General features: G+C 43.4%; 1 protein-coding gene across 1 annotated transcript in view; it reads right to left on the reverse strand.

Moving 5' to 3' along the window:
• LOC311122223 (anthrax toxin receptor 2-like) overlaps window positions 1–11,251 on the reverse strand; it is an 80,131-nt gene extending 68,880 nt beyond the window's left edge. The window contains exons 1-4 of the mRNA XM_084196609.1: window positions 10,776–11,251; window positions 8,416–8,487; window positions 1,503–1,574; window positions 1,206–1,287 (exon numbers count right to left, since the gene is read on the reverse strand). Of these exons, the coding sequence (XP_084052735.1) occupies window positions 1,206–1,287; window positions 1,503–1,574; window positions 8,416–8,487; window positions 10,776–10,927 (378 nt within the window). The 5' untranslated portion in view covers window positions 10,928–11,251. The remainder of the gene's footprint in view (window positions 1–1,205; window positions 1,288–1,502; window positions 1,575–8,415; window positions 8,488–10,775) is intronic.
• Window positions 11,252–15,879: the final 4,628 nt, after the last annotated feature.

Below are 15,879 nucleotides of genomic sequence, written 5' to 3' on the forward strand. Positions count from 1 at the left end.
GAGCAAGGCTGTTAACCCCCAACAACAACTGCTCCTCCCCCGGGGCGCTTAAGGCAGCCCCGCGCACCTCTCTGATTCAGAGGGGTTGGGTTAAATGGAGAATGCATTCAGTTGTGCAGCTGACTAGGTATCCCCTTTCACTCTGGTCAAAAGTAGTGCACTATATAGGGAATATGGTGCCAATTGGAACCCAGACTACGAGTTAGAAGTTATTATTTAGGTCACTTGGAGTATTTCCAGCATGCAAGGCATCTGAATTGCTCCCTATCTAAAACAGTGTTTAGTGCCAAACTGATCAAACACACCAAAGCCTAGCAGACTAGTAAAGACATGGCCAATGGCAGAATGACAAGGCTAGCACAGTATCTTAATGTTATGATCATAACGGGGGGGATATTCTCTACAGTACTGAAGCCTTCTCTAGTGAGGTGTGGTCATGTCATTAGAAGAGTGGTTTTGACTAGGTTTAGGGTTAGGTTAGGGTTAGGGTTAGGGTTAGGTTAAGGATTAGGTTAGGGTTAGGGTTAGGTTTAGGTTTAGGTTTAGGGTTAGGTTAGGGTTAGGGTTAGGTTAGGGTTAGGGTTAGGGTTAGGTTAGGGTTAGGGTTAGGGTTAGGGTTAGGGTTAGGTTTAGGGTTAGGGTTAGGGTTAGGTTTAGGGTTAGGTTAGGGTTAGGGTTAGGGTTAGGTTTAGGGTTAGGTTAAGGATTAGGTTTAGGTTTAGGATTAGGTTAAGAGTAGGTTTAGGGTTAGGTTTAGGGTTAGGTTAAGGGTTAGGTTACGGGTTAGGTTAAGGGTTAGGTTAAGGGTTAGATTACGGGTTAGGTTAAAGGTTAGGGTTAGGGTTATGTTTAGGGTTAGGTTTAGGGTTAGGTTTAGAGTAGATTTAGGGTTAGGTTTAGGGTTAGGTTTAGGGTTAGGTTTAGGGTTAGAATAAGGGTTAGGTTAAGGGTTAGGTTAAGGGTTAGGTTACGGGTTAGGTTAAAGGTTAGGGTTAGGGTTAGGTTTAGGGTTAGGTTTAGAGTAGATTTAGGGTTAGGTTTAGGGTTAGGTTTAGGGTTAGAATAAGGGTTAGGTTAAGGGTTAGGTTACGGGTTAGGGTTAGGGTTAGGTTTAGGATTAGGTTTAGAGTAGATTTAGGGTAAGGGTTAGTGGATAGTCAGTGTAACATCTATAAAGCATCTATTGGGGATTATCCATACTGTACCGCTTTAATCCCTTCATGCATGTAGGTTTCCCCTGCTGGCTTCACCTCTCTCAGTCTCTCCAGGCCTTCCTGGATTTCATATCTTCAAAACAGAAAGACATCAATTCACTATCCAACGTGTTCCGCTACAGCGGGTGTGTTTACGAGTGGACACATATATAAACAGCCACAGGGGACCGTCATGACTGAACTTCAACCACACGAGTCAGTTTAACGCTTTTTAGTACTTGTTATAGCAACAATATGTTATTACAAGGTTTATTACATTGTCAATAGGAGGAATTATATATATAATACCTGTCTCCAGTGAGAGGTAACATCACTTTGGCTGAAGATGAGAACACTATAAAGGAAACCATCATGCTGGGGCTGGAAGGAAACAAAACAGTAGATTATGCACTGAGTGTACAAAACATTAAGAACACACTGCTCTTTCCATGACATAGACTGACAAGGTGAATCCAGGTGAAAGCTACGATCCCTTATTGATGCCACTCCAATCAGTGTAGATGAAGGGGAGGAGACGGGTTAAATAAGTATTTTTAAGCCTTGAGACAATTGTGTATGTGTGCCATTCAGAGGGTGAATGGGCAAGACAACAGATTTAAGTGCCTTTGAACGGGTTATGGTAGTTTTATTTTATATTTTACCAAGTCAGTTCAGAACAAATTCTTATTTACAATGACAGCCTACACCGGCCAAACCCGGACGACACTGGGCCAATTGTGCGCCGTCCTATGGGACTCCCAATCACGGCCGGTTGTGATACAGCCTGGAATCGAACCAGGGGGGTCTGTAGTGACGCCTCAAGCACTGAGATGCACTGCGCCACTCGGTTTGTGTCAAGAACTTCAACGCTGCTGGGTTTTTCACGCTCAACAGTTTCCCGTGTGTATCAAGAATGGTCCACCACCCAAAGGACATCCAGCCAACTTGACACAACTGTGGGAAGCATTGGAGTCCACATGGGCCAGCATCCCTGTGGAACGCTTTTCCACACCTTGTAGAGTCCATGCCCCGACGAATTGAGGCTGTTCTGAGGGCAAAAGGGGGGAGTGCAACTCAATATTAGGAAGGTGTTCTTAATGTTTGGTACTCAGTGTATATCAGGTCAGTGTATATCGGTAGTAGCTTTTACTGTTGTATACTGTCTACACTAAAATGCAATTCTACACATCCTTTTTCCCTTTGAGACTGCACAGTAATACAACTAAACTATCTGTGAAGGTGTGACCATTAGGATCTCATTGACATGAGGAAACAACATGAGATAGACAGTTATTGAATAGGCTGTCTTAAGTGTATAGACATTATTTCAGATACGCAGTGTTACATGGTATACAAGACACCAATACACTAGTTTGTATCACCTCATTCTAGTGTGACTTAAGGGAGGATATGCTGTTCTCCTGTGGAAGGAGGAAGTGATAACAGACAGGAAACAGGTTGTCATGACAATGACACATCAATACAAACACACACACACACACTCAACTAGTCTCAGCTAGTCTCAGCTAGTGTCAACTGGTGTCAACTGTTCACAGCTAGTGTCAACTAATCTCAGCTAGTCTCAGCGACTCTCAGCTAGTCTCAGCTAATCTCAAGTAGTCACAGCTAGTCTCAACTAGTCTCAGCTACTCAGCTAGTCTCAACTAGTCTCAGCTAGCCTCAGCTAGTGTCAACTAGTCTCAACTAGTCTCAGCTACTCTGAGCTAGTCTCAACTAGTCCCAACAACTCTCAGCCAGTCTCAGCCAATCTCAGCCAGTCTCAGACAGTCTCAGCTAGTCTCAACTAGTCTCAGCTAGTCTCAGCCAGTCTCAACTAGTCTCAGCTAGTCTCAGCCAGTCTCAACTAGTCTCAGCCAGTCTCAGCCAGTCTCAGCTAGTCTCAGCCAGTCTCAGCCAGTCTCAGCCAGTATCAGCCAGTCTCATCCAGTCTCAGCCAGTCTCAGCCAGTATCAGCCAGTCTCAGCCAGTATCAGCCAGTCTCACCCAGTCTCAGCCAGTATCAGCCAGTCTCAGCTAGTCCTCCCCCACAGTCACAGCACATAGCATCTTTACGCCACACGGCCATATCTGGCAAGGAAATACAGCAGCCATATAGATCATGTGCTTTCTGAAGAAGTATTTTTGGAACACGACTGAGTAGTTTGTTTGAGGACAACTGAGAAATTGTGGGTGTCAAACAATTTGTATCAGTTTTAACTTTAGACAGGTGATGGATTGGCTAGAATCACATCTGATCCATACAGACTGTATTGAACTTATATATCTAGACTACATCTCGGGCTAGACTGAAATATAAGCCTGTCATTTCAATTAAATCCTTCTACAGTTTTCTCTTCCAACCAACACTGAATAAATCAAGAGCTTGCTTGCAATGCCAGACTGAGAGAAAAAAAAAAGAGTGAAATCTCTCCAGCCTGCATGCTCCACATGGCAGAACAGAAGTGTTCCTGGTAAACGAGCATTGTGTAGCAGATTGTCCTCGCCTCTCTGTGTTCTTTTGCCTTACTGTACATTCCCTGCCTCCGTGCCTCTCCCTGGCCCATTCCGTGCAGACCCCCTTGGTTCAAATACTATTTGAAATCATTTAATTCATTTAAAATGCTTTATCTGTGCTTGACTAAGCTTGCCTGGCTTTGAATGAACCAATAGAATAGTCCCAAAACGGTACGCTTCGCCCATCTGGCACTCTAGGCAGGCTAGAGCAAACGCTCAAAGTATTTGAAACATTGTCAAATATTACCCGAACCCAGGTCTTCTGGCCCATTCTGCGCTCGGAAGGAGGGATAGATATCTATGTGTGGGGACCACCCCGGTCCAAATGGCCATTCTCACAGCCCAGAAGACTGATCCTCGCTGCCACCCACTCACACCTGGCCCATTTGCTATTTTCTTCAACAAACCGTTTCTTCATTTATGTTTGGCTGGGTCGATACCGTCTGGACTGGCACATAACATTGAGTCAACCGACGTTGTTACGCAATCCAAAAAATTAAGCCTGCAATCAGGGCCACCGGAAAACGTGTGGCTATCCGGCATTTGCCACAGCACTTTTCAATCAGGTGTGGCGCCATACCACTTTTGATTTGGGGGGCTATTTGATTTTGAATTTTAGGACCCCTTCAGGTATAAAAAAAATATATATAAAAAAGGATTTGATAAAATATTGAAGTTTGCCTTTAGTAGGTTTTAAAGTGTCTGGAGATATAAGAAGGCTGAGGATGTAATTTTTATTTATTTAACGACTTTCAGGATGTCTCATGGTCTGACGAACACCGCCGTAGCTCGGCCACCTTCGGGATGTCTCATGGTCTGACGAACACCGCTGTAGCTCGGCCACCTTCGGGATTTCTCATGGTCTGACGGACACCGCCGTAGCTCGGCCACCTTCGGGATGTCTCATGGTCTGACGGACACCGCCGTAGCTCGGCCACCTTCGGGATGTCTCATGGTCTGACGGACACCGCCGTAGCTCGGCCACCTTCGGGATGTCTCATGGTCTGACGAACACCGCCGTAGCTCGGCCACCTTCGGGATGTCTCATGGTCTGACGGACACCGCTGTAGCTCGGCCACCTTCGGGATGTCTCATGGTCTGACGAACACCGCCGTAGCTCGGCCACCTTCGGGATGTCTCATGGTCTGACGGACACCGCTGTAGCTCGGCCACCTTCAGGATGTCTCATGGTCTGACGAACACCGCCGTAGCTCGGCCACCTTCGGGATGTCTCATGGTCTGACGGACACCGCTGTAGCTCGGCCACCTTCGGGATGTCTCATGGTCTGACGAACACCGCCGTAGCTCGGCCACCTTCGGGATGTCTCATGGTCTGACGAACACCGCCGTAGCTCGGCCACCTTCGGGATTTCTCATGGTCTGACGAACACCGCTGTAGCTCGGCCACCTTCGGGATGTCTCATGGTCTGACCAACACCGCCGTAGCTCGGCCACCTTCGGGATGTCTCATGGTCTGACCAACACCGCCGTAGCTCGGCCACCTTCGGGATGTCTCATGGTCTGACGAACACCGCCGTAGCTCGGCCACCTTCCACCGCAGAAGCTTAAACCGATGGATGTATTATATTACTTATACTGATGCACCGGTGTTATGTTCAGACTGGTACTTTTTATATTTTATTATTATTATTTTTTTTATTTTTTTACTTCAAAACCCACCAGTTGAGAATCGCTGGTCTAGCCTGCTATGCGCCGTGGTAAACATGACTGAGTAGTGCGTAAACAAAGCAGTAACCTTGTGTGTTTATTGCCCATTTGTTTGTGAGAAAATGTGAATGGGATCAAATTTGGTTTATATTCAAACTTGGACTGACTAGGATAGATTTTATCCAAAAATGTATTAGGCCTACAGTTGACTACATGATGCAGACCTGCATAAAGCTAGCTCTGGCCTGTGAGTTTTATTGTCCAATCATGTTGCTTTCTCTGTGTCTGTATAGGAAACCCAATAGTCCTTCTTTTAAAATATAATTCATATGAACAAGTACAAGGTTGCTGCAGTTTGACAGGTTTTTTCATCCTCCGAAAGGCAAGGTGTTTTTTTTAAAACCATATGGCCTGATTAGAAAACACTCTGGTCCGGGGCCTCCCGAGTGGCGCGGTGGTCTAAGGCACTGCATCACAGTGCTAGCTGTGCCACTAGAGATCCTGGTTCGAATCCAGGCTCTGTCGCAGCCGGCCACGACCGGGAGACCCATTGGGTGGAGCACAATTGGCCCAGCGTCGTCCAGGTTAGGGGAGGGTTTGGCCGGCAGGGATGTTCTTGTCCCATTGCACACTAGTGACTCCTGTGGCGGGCCGGGTGCAGTGTTTCCTCTGACACATTGGTGCTTCTGGGTTAAGGGGGAATTGTGTCAAGAAGCAGTGCAGCTCGGTTGGGTTGTGTTTCAGAGGACGCACGGCTCTCGACCTTCGCGTCTCCCAAGATCGTACGGGAGTTGCAGCGATGGGAAAAGTCTGTAACTACCAATTGGATACCACGAAAAAGGGGGTAAAAGAAAACTCTGGTCCCATCATTGCCCACATTAAACCTTTTTACTACAGATTAAACACTTCATACCATATAATCAAATCAATTTTTTATTTGTCACATGCGCCGAATACAACAGGTGAAATGCTTACTTATACATGCCCTTACAGTGAAATGCTTACTTACATGCCCTTAACCAACAATGCAGTTTTAAGAAAATTAGAGTTAAGAAAATATAATAAAGTAAAACATTTTTAAAAAGTACATAATAAAAGAACAATAATGAGGCTATATACAGGGGGTACTGGTACTGAGTCAATGAGCGGGGATACAGGTTAGTCCAGGTAATTGAGGTAATACACTATATATACTAAAATATGTGGACACCCCTTCAAATTAATGTTTTTGGCTATTTCAGCCACACCTGTTGCTGACAGGTGTATAATATCGAGCACACAGCCATGCAATCTCCATAGACAAACACTGGCAGTAGAACGGCCCTTACTGAAGAGCTCAGTGACTTTCAACGTGGCACCGTCATAGGGATGCCACCTTTTCCAACAAGTCAGTGTGTCACATTTCTGCCCTGCTAGAGTTGCCCCGGTCAACTGTAAGTGTTGTTATTGTGAAGTGGGAATGTCTAGGAGCTCAGACGCGAAGTGGTAGGCCACACAAGCTCACAGAACGGAACCGCCAAGAGCTGAAGCGCGTAGAGAGTAAAAATCATCTGTCCTCGGTTGCAACACTCACTACCGAGTTCCAAACTGCCTCTGGAAGCAACGTCAGCACAATAACTGTTCGTTGGGAGCTTCATGAAATGGTTTCCATGGCCGAGCAGCCGCACACAAGCCTAAGATCACCATGCGCAATGCCAAGCGTCGGCTGGAGTAGTGTAAAGCTCGCCACCATTGGACTCTGGAGCAGTGGAAATGCGTTCACTGGAGTGATGAATCATGCTTCACCATCTGGCAGTCCGATGGACGAATCTGGGTTTGGCGGATGCCAGGAGAACGCTACCTGCCCGAATGCATAGTGCCAACTGTCAAGTTTGGTGGAGGAGGAATAATGGTCTGGGGCTGTTTTTCAATAGCTTGGCCCAAGTGATGTACTGGGCAGTACGCACTACCCTCTGTAGCGCCTTACGGTCGGATGCCAAGCAGTTCCCATTCCAGGCGGTGATGCAACCGGTCAGGATGCTTTTTTCAGTCTCCTGAGGGGGAATAGGCATTGTCGTGCCCTCTTCAAGAATGTCTTGGTGTGTTTGGACCATGATAGTTTGTTGGTGATGTGGACACCAAGGATCTTGAAGCTCTCGACCCGCTCCACTACATGTGAATGGGGGTGTGTTCGACCCTCCTTTTCCTGTAGTCCACGATCAGCTCCTTTGTCTTGATCACGTTGAGGGAGAGGTTGTTGTCCTGGCACCACACTGCCAGGTCTCTGACCTCCTCCCTATAGGCTGTCTCATCGTTGTCGGTGATCAGCCCTACCACCGTTGTGTCGTCAGCAAACTTAATGATGGTGTTGGAGTCGTGCTTGGCCACGCAGTCATGGGTGAACAGGGAGTACAGGAGGGGATTAAGCACGCACCCCTGAGGGGCCCCCGTGTTGAGGATCAGCCGAGGAAGATGTGTTGTTACCTACCCTTACCACCTGGGGGCGGCCCATCAGAAATTCCAGGATCCAGTTGCAGAGGGAGGTGTTTAGTCCCAGGGTCCTTAGCTTAGTGATGAGCTTTTGTGGGCACTATGGCGTTGAACACTGAGCTGTAGTCAATGAACAGCATTCTCACATTGGTGTTCCTTTTTTCCAGGTGGGAAAGGGCAGTGTGGAGTGCAATTGAGATTGCGTCCAGAGTTTTACCTGGTTAGGTTATTTTCTAATAACAGTCAAAATAAGTCCATTTGAATGACTTTTTATCCCCTTTCTCCACTTGCTTGTATTAATGTAACAGTTGGACAGGTTGGACTTCCTTCTACGATAGTTGGTAAATATTCAGGGCTGTATTGGTTAATGGACTGGGATGAACTTGATTAGTGTTTTTATGCTGGACAAAAGTCGGTTATAAGAATATCCACTGTTATATTGTAAAAACAGAATGTGTCCAAGGTGGCCTCAGGTTCCATTTCAACAAACATATCCAAACTACAGTCCCTTTCCCAGACCGCAAGTAATTTGTATAACATACATTTACCATGTTTGGGAAAAAATGCTCACCTCACAAATCGGTCAGTAAGGTTCTTCACGAAAGCATAGATTTCACCCCAGTCGTTAGAAACACTTCCCGACCTGCAACAGAGAAAACACAGTTCATATATTCAGTATAAAATACCATTTAGCTAAACCAAAACAATTTACAATAGGCTACAGACCCTGGTGTTGTTAGTTTACCAACTGAGTCACACAGAACTATATGTAGACCAACAGCTGACTTGCTGACTACAGTGATGGCGTTGGTGCTGGTTACTGTACTGATAACACAAAGAGATTCAAAATACGGTTTAACGTTGAAGTGTGCTACTGACTGAGCATAACATGAGTCCGCTGAATGTGTTCTAAACCAATGATTTCAGATAATATATATTTGTCATTCAGCAGACAATTTTTATCAACTTCCCTGGTCTACTTCCTAGTGTACGTCCCTGGTCCACTTCCCTGGTCTACTCCCTGGTGTACTTGTTGGTCAACTCACTTCCTTGCTACAATATGACTGATAGATGTTGTTATCATTGTTATCAACCAGATACAAATGTGACTGTAACAGTCAACGGCGGGTGACATTGGAGTGTGCTTGTCTCACACCTCAGCCCCTGGCATCCCGTACCCTGTGTTAGTCAAAGTGACCAATGTGAACACAGTCAGGGAGTAAAATTTGATAACGACACTGTGGAAATTAAACTAATAATTACAATTCAATGTATGCGCACAGAACATTATAACATGAAAAGATCCTTCCACCATCTTTCACAGAGCATCTCCATCTTCCTGTCATTTTCTAACTAGGACAGGAAGGGGAGGAGTATACAGAGGGTTTGAAACTGGGACAGGAAGGGGAGGAGTATATAGAGGGTTTGAAACTGGGACAGGAAGGGGAGGAGTAGACAGAGGGTTTGAAACTGGGACAGGAAGGGGAGGAGTATATAGAGGGTTTGAAACTGGGACAGGAAGGGGAGGAGTATATAGAGGGTTTGAAACTGGGACAGGAAGGGGAGGAGTATACAGAGGGTTTGAAACTGGGACAGGAAGGGGAGGAGTAGAAAGAGGGTTTGAAACTGGAACAGGAAGGGGAGGAGTATATAGAGGGTTTGAAACTGGGACAGGAAGGGGAGGAGTATATAGAGGGTTTGAAACAGGGACAGGAAGGGGAGGAGTAGACAGAGGGTTTGAAACTGGGACAGGAAGGGGAGGAGTAGACAGAGGGTTTGAAACTGGGACAGGAAGGGGAGGAGTATATAGAGGGTTTGAAACTGGGACAGAAAACATGGCATTGAGCCAAGTTGGGAAAGAAAAAGAATTGAAGTCAAAAAACGTGTTGTATCAAGTCTGCTTCCTGCTACAGATTCGTATGTATCACAGAACTTCAGCTGTGTCTAAACTCTTGCTGAACTGGAAAGAACTCTCCTTATGTTACAAGTTAGTAAACCTCATTTATGGCAAACAAGGGATTTGGGTTCAACCCGAGGGTTAGATATAGGCTACGACCCCAAAGTTTTGTCTCTGTAGCTTCCTGTTATAATGGTTAGACAGACCTTAACAGTGTATCCAATATAGCCTGATGTCATTGTGGCATAGGCCTGGCATAAACTGGTGATGAAATCAGAGCTTTAAAGTTATCTTCATAGTAAACTGTAACAAAGGTGGTTCGACAAACTACTTAAGTGACTTATAACTTTGCCTGAGACCTGAATACTTGTGTTAGCTCTCCAAACTAATGCCTAGGCCCTTTGCTCAGCGAGCTAACTTAGTCTTCTGATGAGCAGGAGACCGGGATTTGAACCCAGGTCAATCTGTTGTATCAAGTCTGCTTCCTGCTATAGTTTGGTATGTATCACAGAACTTCAGCTGTGTCTAAACTCTTGCTGAACTGGAAAGAACTCTCCTTATGTTACAAGTTAGTAAACCTCATTTATGGCAAACAAGGGATTTGGGTTCAACCCGAGGGTTAGATTTAGGCTACGACCCCAAAGTTTTGTCTCTGTAGCTTCCTGTTATAATGGTTAGACAGACCTTAACAGTGTATCCAATATAGCCTGATGTCATTGTGGCATAGGCCTGGCATAAACTGGTGATTAAATCAAAGCTGATAAGTTGCACATTTAGGCTGGCATTATATCATATAAGCAGGCAACCAGAACTAACCAATTTAACATTTTTCAGCTGCTGAAACTAACGGAGAAAACATATAGGATTTATTTTATTTTTCTAGTCATTGTGACTTGGTAAATGTGACATTGTTGTTACTTTGTGGCCACATTGTTATTGACTGTTACGTAGCACTGTAGCTACGTTGTGTTTTGTAACCCTAAACATAAGCAGCTACTCCTGTGATACAGATGTGATACAAAAGTTTTACTTACCTATCTAAAACAAAGTATAAATCGTAAGCTCCGTGGCAAGACGCTTCTTCTGCATGACAAGACCATGCAAACAAACTCAGCAGAATTACTCCAGCTGTTACTGCTGTTGATATCCAGTGGATCTTAGCGCGATGGCGTGTTTTCTCCTTCATTGTCAAGTTCAACGGTGTCGTTGTGGCCCGCAAAGCAAACCTATCAAGCGAAATGACACGCGTTTTATTCTAGCACATGAACAGCAGGCCTAGTGAGTAGACTAAACACGATCCGCACATCTGCAAGGTTGAGGAGCAAGATGTCACAACGTACACAGCACAACTTTAATATAGCCTTCCTACGAAATACAGGAAATCACAGAGCCCTTGTCACCGACAGTATTTCTTAATATCCTATGACTATGTACACTAGCCCTTGTAACCTCAGCAAGTGTTGAGTCAATGCAATAGCCCATTGCATAAAACTTGCCCCTTATGATACACAAAGCACACTCCCACGAAAGTTTACTTTATTCCAAAGGCGCATGCGCCTGGTAAAACCAGATGTGGTGAAGTTTAGCCGGTCTCGGGGGTGGTCGCGGTGCTGTACGGAGCGCAAGCACACACCCAACAGCTGCGGTAACGTCTTTCAGAGGTTGGGGAAAGGGGAAAAGGCAAAAGTCTACTCGGTATGCACAATTTAATCACCAGAACATGTCGGCCCATATTAAACTCACAGTTATTTAATAAAAGGTCGGTTTAAAATTGGTGAATAGCCTATAACAATTTGCAGCCTTTTGAACAGTCTTTATCTAAAATTGCGTTTTTGGGTGGGGGAGAGTGAGGGCCACCAATTAAATATGAAAACATAGCCTAGGTCTACTGCAGCACCATCAAAACGTAAACCCAAATCAACCCAAATCCTGCCACAACTGTCCCCAGTAGTTTTTTTTTTTTATCCAACCACAGTAGCCCGCAATGTAAGCTCGTTCCTGACAGCAAAAATAAATAAATCTGACTATGAGTTATGAGATAGTAGCCTAAGTCATAATTATGAAATAGTAAACCATTATTATGAGACAGTAAGTCATTATTATGAAATAGTAAGTCATTATTATGAAATAGTAAATCATTATTATGAGATAGTAAGTCATTATTATGAAATAGGGAGTCATTATGAGATAATAAGTCATAATTATGAGATATGTTTAGTCGATCTTTATCACATGAATCCATTGTGAACTTTACATCAGGCCCTCCTCAACTTTCAAGGATAACCTTATGTACAGTGCCTTCGGAAAGTATTCAGACCCCATGACATTTTAAACACTTTGTTAGGTTGCGGCCTTATTCTAAAACTGATTAAATTGTTTTTTTTCCCTCATCAATCTACACACAATACCCCATAATGACAAAGCTGGGCTCCCGAGTTGCGCAACGGTCTAAGGCACTGCATCTCAGTGCTTGAGGCGTCACTACAGACCCCCCTGGTTCGATTCCAGGATGTATCACAACCGGCCGTGATTGGGAATCCCATAGGGCGGTGCACAATTGGCCCAGTGTCGTCCGGGTTTGGCCGGTGTAGGCCGTCATTGTAAATAAGAATTTGTTCTTAACTGACTTGCCTAGTTAAATAAAGGTACAAAATAAAAGCAAAAACTGGTTTTTAGAAATGTTCGCCATAAAAAGGAAAATTTTAAAAATGTCACATTTACATCAGTATTCAGACCCTTTACTCAGTACTTTGTTGAAGCACCTTTGGCAGCGATTACAGCCTCAAGTCTTCTTGGGTATGACGCTACAAGCTTGGCACACCTGTATTTGGGGAGTTTCTCCCATTCTTCTCTGCAGATCCTCCCAAGCTCTGTCAGGTTGGATGGGGAGCGTTGCTGCACAGCTATTTTCAGGTCTCTCCAGACGTTCGATCGGGTTCAAGTCCGGGCTCTGGCTGGGCCACCCAAGGACATTCAGAGACTTGTCCCGAAGCCATTCCTGCGTTGTCTTGACTGTGTACTTAGGGTCATTGTCCTGTTGGAAGGTTAACCTTCGCCCCAGTCTGAGGTCCTGAGCCCTCTGGAGCAGGTTTTCATCAAGGATCTCTCTGTACTTTGCTCCGTTCATCTTTGCATCGATCCTGACTAGTCTCCCAGTCCCTGCCACTGAAAAATATCCCCACAGCATGATGCTGCCACCACCATGCTTCCCTGTAGGGATGGTGCCAGGTTTCCTCCAGACGTGAAGCTTGGTATTCAGGCCAAATAGTTCAATCTTGGTTTCATCAGACCAGAGAATCTTGTTTCTTATGGCCTGAGAGTCTTTAGGTGCCTTTTGGCAAACTCCAAGTGGGCTGTCATGTGACTTTTACTGAGGAGTGATTGGTGGAGTGCTGCAGAGATGGTTGTCCTTCTGGAAGGTTCTCCCATCTTCATAGAGGAACTCTAGAGCTCTGCCAGAGTGACCATCGGGTTCTTGGTCACCTCCCTGACCAAGGCCCATCTCCCCCGATTGCTCAGTTTGGCCGCCATCTCTAGGAAGAGTCTTGGTGGTTCCAAACCTTCCATTTCAGAATGATGGAGGCCACTGTGTTCTTGGGGACCTTCAATGCTGCAGACATTTTTTGGTACCCTTCCCCAGATCTGTGCCTCGACACAATCCTGTCTCGGAGCTCTATGGACAATTCCTTCGACCTCATGGCTTGGTTTTTGCTCTGACATGCACTGTCAACTGTGGGACCTTATATAGACAGGTGTGTGCCTTTCCAAACCATGTCCAATCAATTGAATTTACCACAGGTGCACTCCAATGAAGTAGAAACATCTCAATGATGATCAATGGAATCAGGATGCACCTGAGCTCAATTTCAAGTCTCATAGCAAAGGGTCTGAATACTTATGTAAATAAGGTATTCCTGGGTAAAAAAAAATAAATACATTTGCAAACATTTCTAAAAACCTGTTTTCCTTTGTCATTATGGGGTATTGTGTGTAGATTCCTGAGGATTTTTATTTATTTAATCCATTTTAGAATAAGGCTGTAACGTAACAAAATGTGGAAAAAGTCAAGGGGTCTGAATACTTTCCGAATGCACTGTATATCCTATAGTCAATCACACATTTTGTGTGTGTGTGTGTGTGTGTGCATGCGTGTGTGTGTGTGTGTGTGTGTGTGTGTGTGTGTGTGTGTGTGTGTGTGTGTGTGTGTGTGTGTGTGTGTGCGTGCATATGCGTGTGAGAGAGAGAGTTTGTGGTGATATTGTTCCATATTAATAATGGACTGGAGAGTTTTGTTGATGTGAGTTTGTGCCTGTTTGATGACATTTGGTTGACATCAAATATTATTCAATTAAATCAATTTAAAGGGACAATCTGGGATTCGTAAATCAATTTTTGGACTTTTAAATTATTAATATAGGGGTAGAGCTGCAGGACTATTCAATGTCGGTGATCCAGACTTACTATCTCATAATTATTACTTACTATTTCAAAATAATGACTTAATATCACATAATAATGACTTAGTCTCATAATAATGACTTACTATCTCATAATAATGACTTACTATCTCATAATAATGACTTACTATCACATAATAATGACTTACTATTTCAAAATAATGACTTAATATCACATAATAATGACTTAGTCTCATAATAATGACTTACTATCTCATAATAATGACTTACTATCTCATAATAATGACTTACTATCTCATAATAATGACTTACTGTCTCATAATAATGACTTACTGTCTCGTAATAATGACTTACTATCTCATAATAATGACTTACTATCTCATAATAATGACTTACTGTCTCATAATAATGACTTACTATCTCATAATAATGACTTACTGTCTCATAATAATGACTTACTATCTCATAATAATGACTTACTGTCTCATAATAATGACTTACTATCTCATAATAATGACTTACTATCTCATAATAATGACTTGCTGTCTCATAATAATGACTTACTGTCTCATAATAATGACTTACTATCTCATAATAATGACTTACTATCTCATAATAATGACTTACTGTCTCATAATAATGACTTACTATCTCATAATAATGACTTACTATCTCATAATAATGACTTACTATCTCATAATAATGACTTACTATCTCATAATAATGACGTACTATCTCATAATAATGACTTACTATCTCATAATAATGACTTACTATCTCATAATAATAACTTACTATCTCATAATAATGACTTACTATCTCAAAACATAGTCAGATTTTTGGGGGGGTTGGCGGGAACGGGTTCCATAGCCTGCTGTCTATGTTTAAAATACAGCAGAGAGCATATTTTAGCCACAGAGGATCAATCGTTTCTAAGAAGCCACCCAAGCCATAGACTGACTGTTCACTCTGCTACCATCACGCAAACGGTACCGGAGCATCGGATATTGGACCAACAGGCTCCAAGACAGCAAACGGTACCGGAGCATCGGGTCTCGGACCAACAGGCTCCGAAACAGCTTCTACCCCTAAGCTATAAGACTGCTAAATAGACAGACTGCTAAATAGTCAATGAATTGTACCCAACCTATCTGCACTGGCTCTGTCTTGCACTGACCCTGTGCACACTCACTAGACTATATATACACACTATATACACACTCACTAGACTATATATACACACTATATATACACTCACTAGACTATATATACACACTATATATACACTAAATACACACTCACTAGACTATATATACACACTATATACACACTCACTATACTATATATACACACTATATATACACTCACTAGACTATATATACACACTATATATACACTCACTAGACTATATATACACACTATATATACACTAAATACAAACTCACTAGACTATATATACACACTATATACACACTCACTAGACTATATATACACACTATATACACACTCACTAGACTATATATACACACTATATATACACTCACTATACTATATATACACACTATATATACACTAAATACACACTCACTATACTATATATACACACTATATACACACTCACTAGACTATATATACACACTATATACACACTCACTAGAATATATATACACACTATATACACACTCACTATACTATATATACACACTATATACACACTCAC

Source organism: Coregonus lavaretus (assembly GCF_964263955.1).
Source record: "Coregonus lavaretus genome assembly, contig: HAP1_SCAFFOLD_633, whole genome shotgun sequence".
Classification (NCBI taxonomy): Eukaryota; Metazoa; Chordata; class Actinopteri; order Salmoniformes; family Salmonidae; genus Coregonus; species Coregonus lavaretus.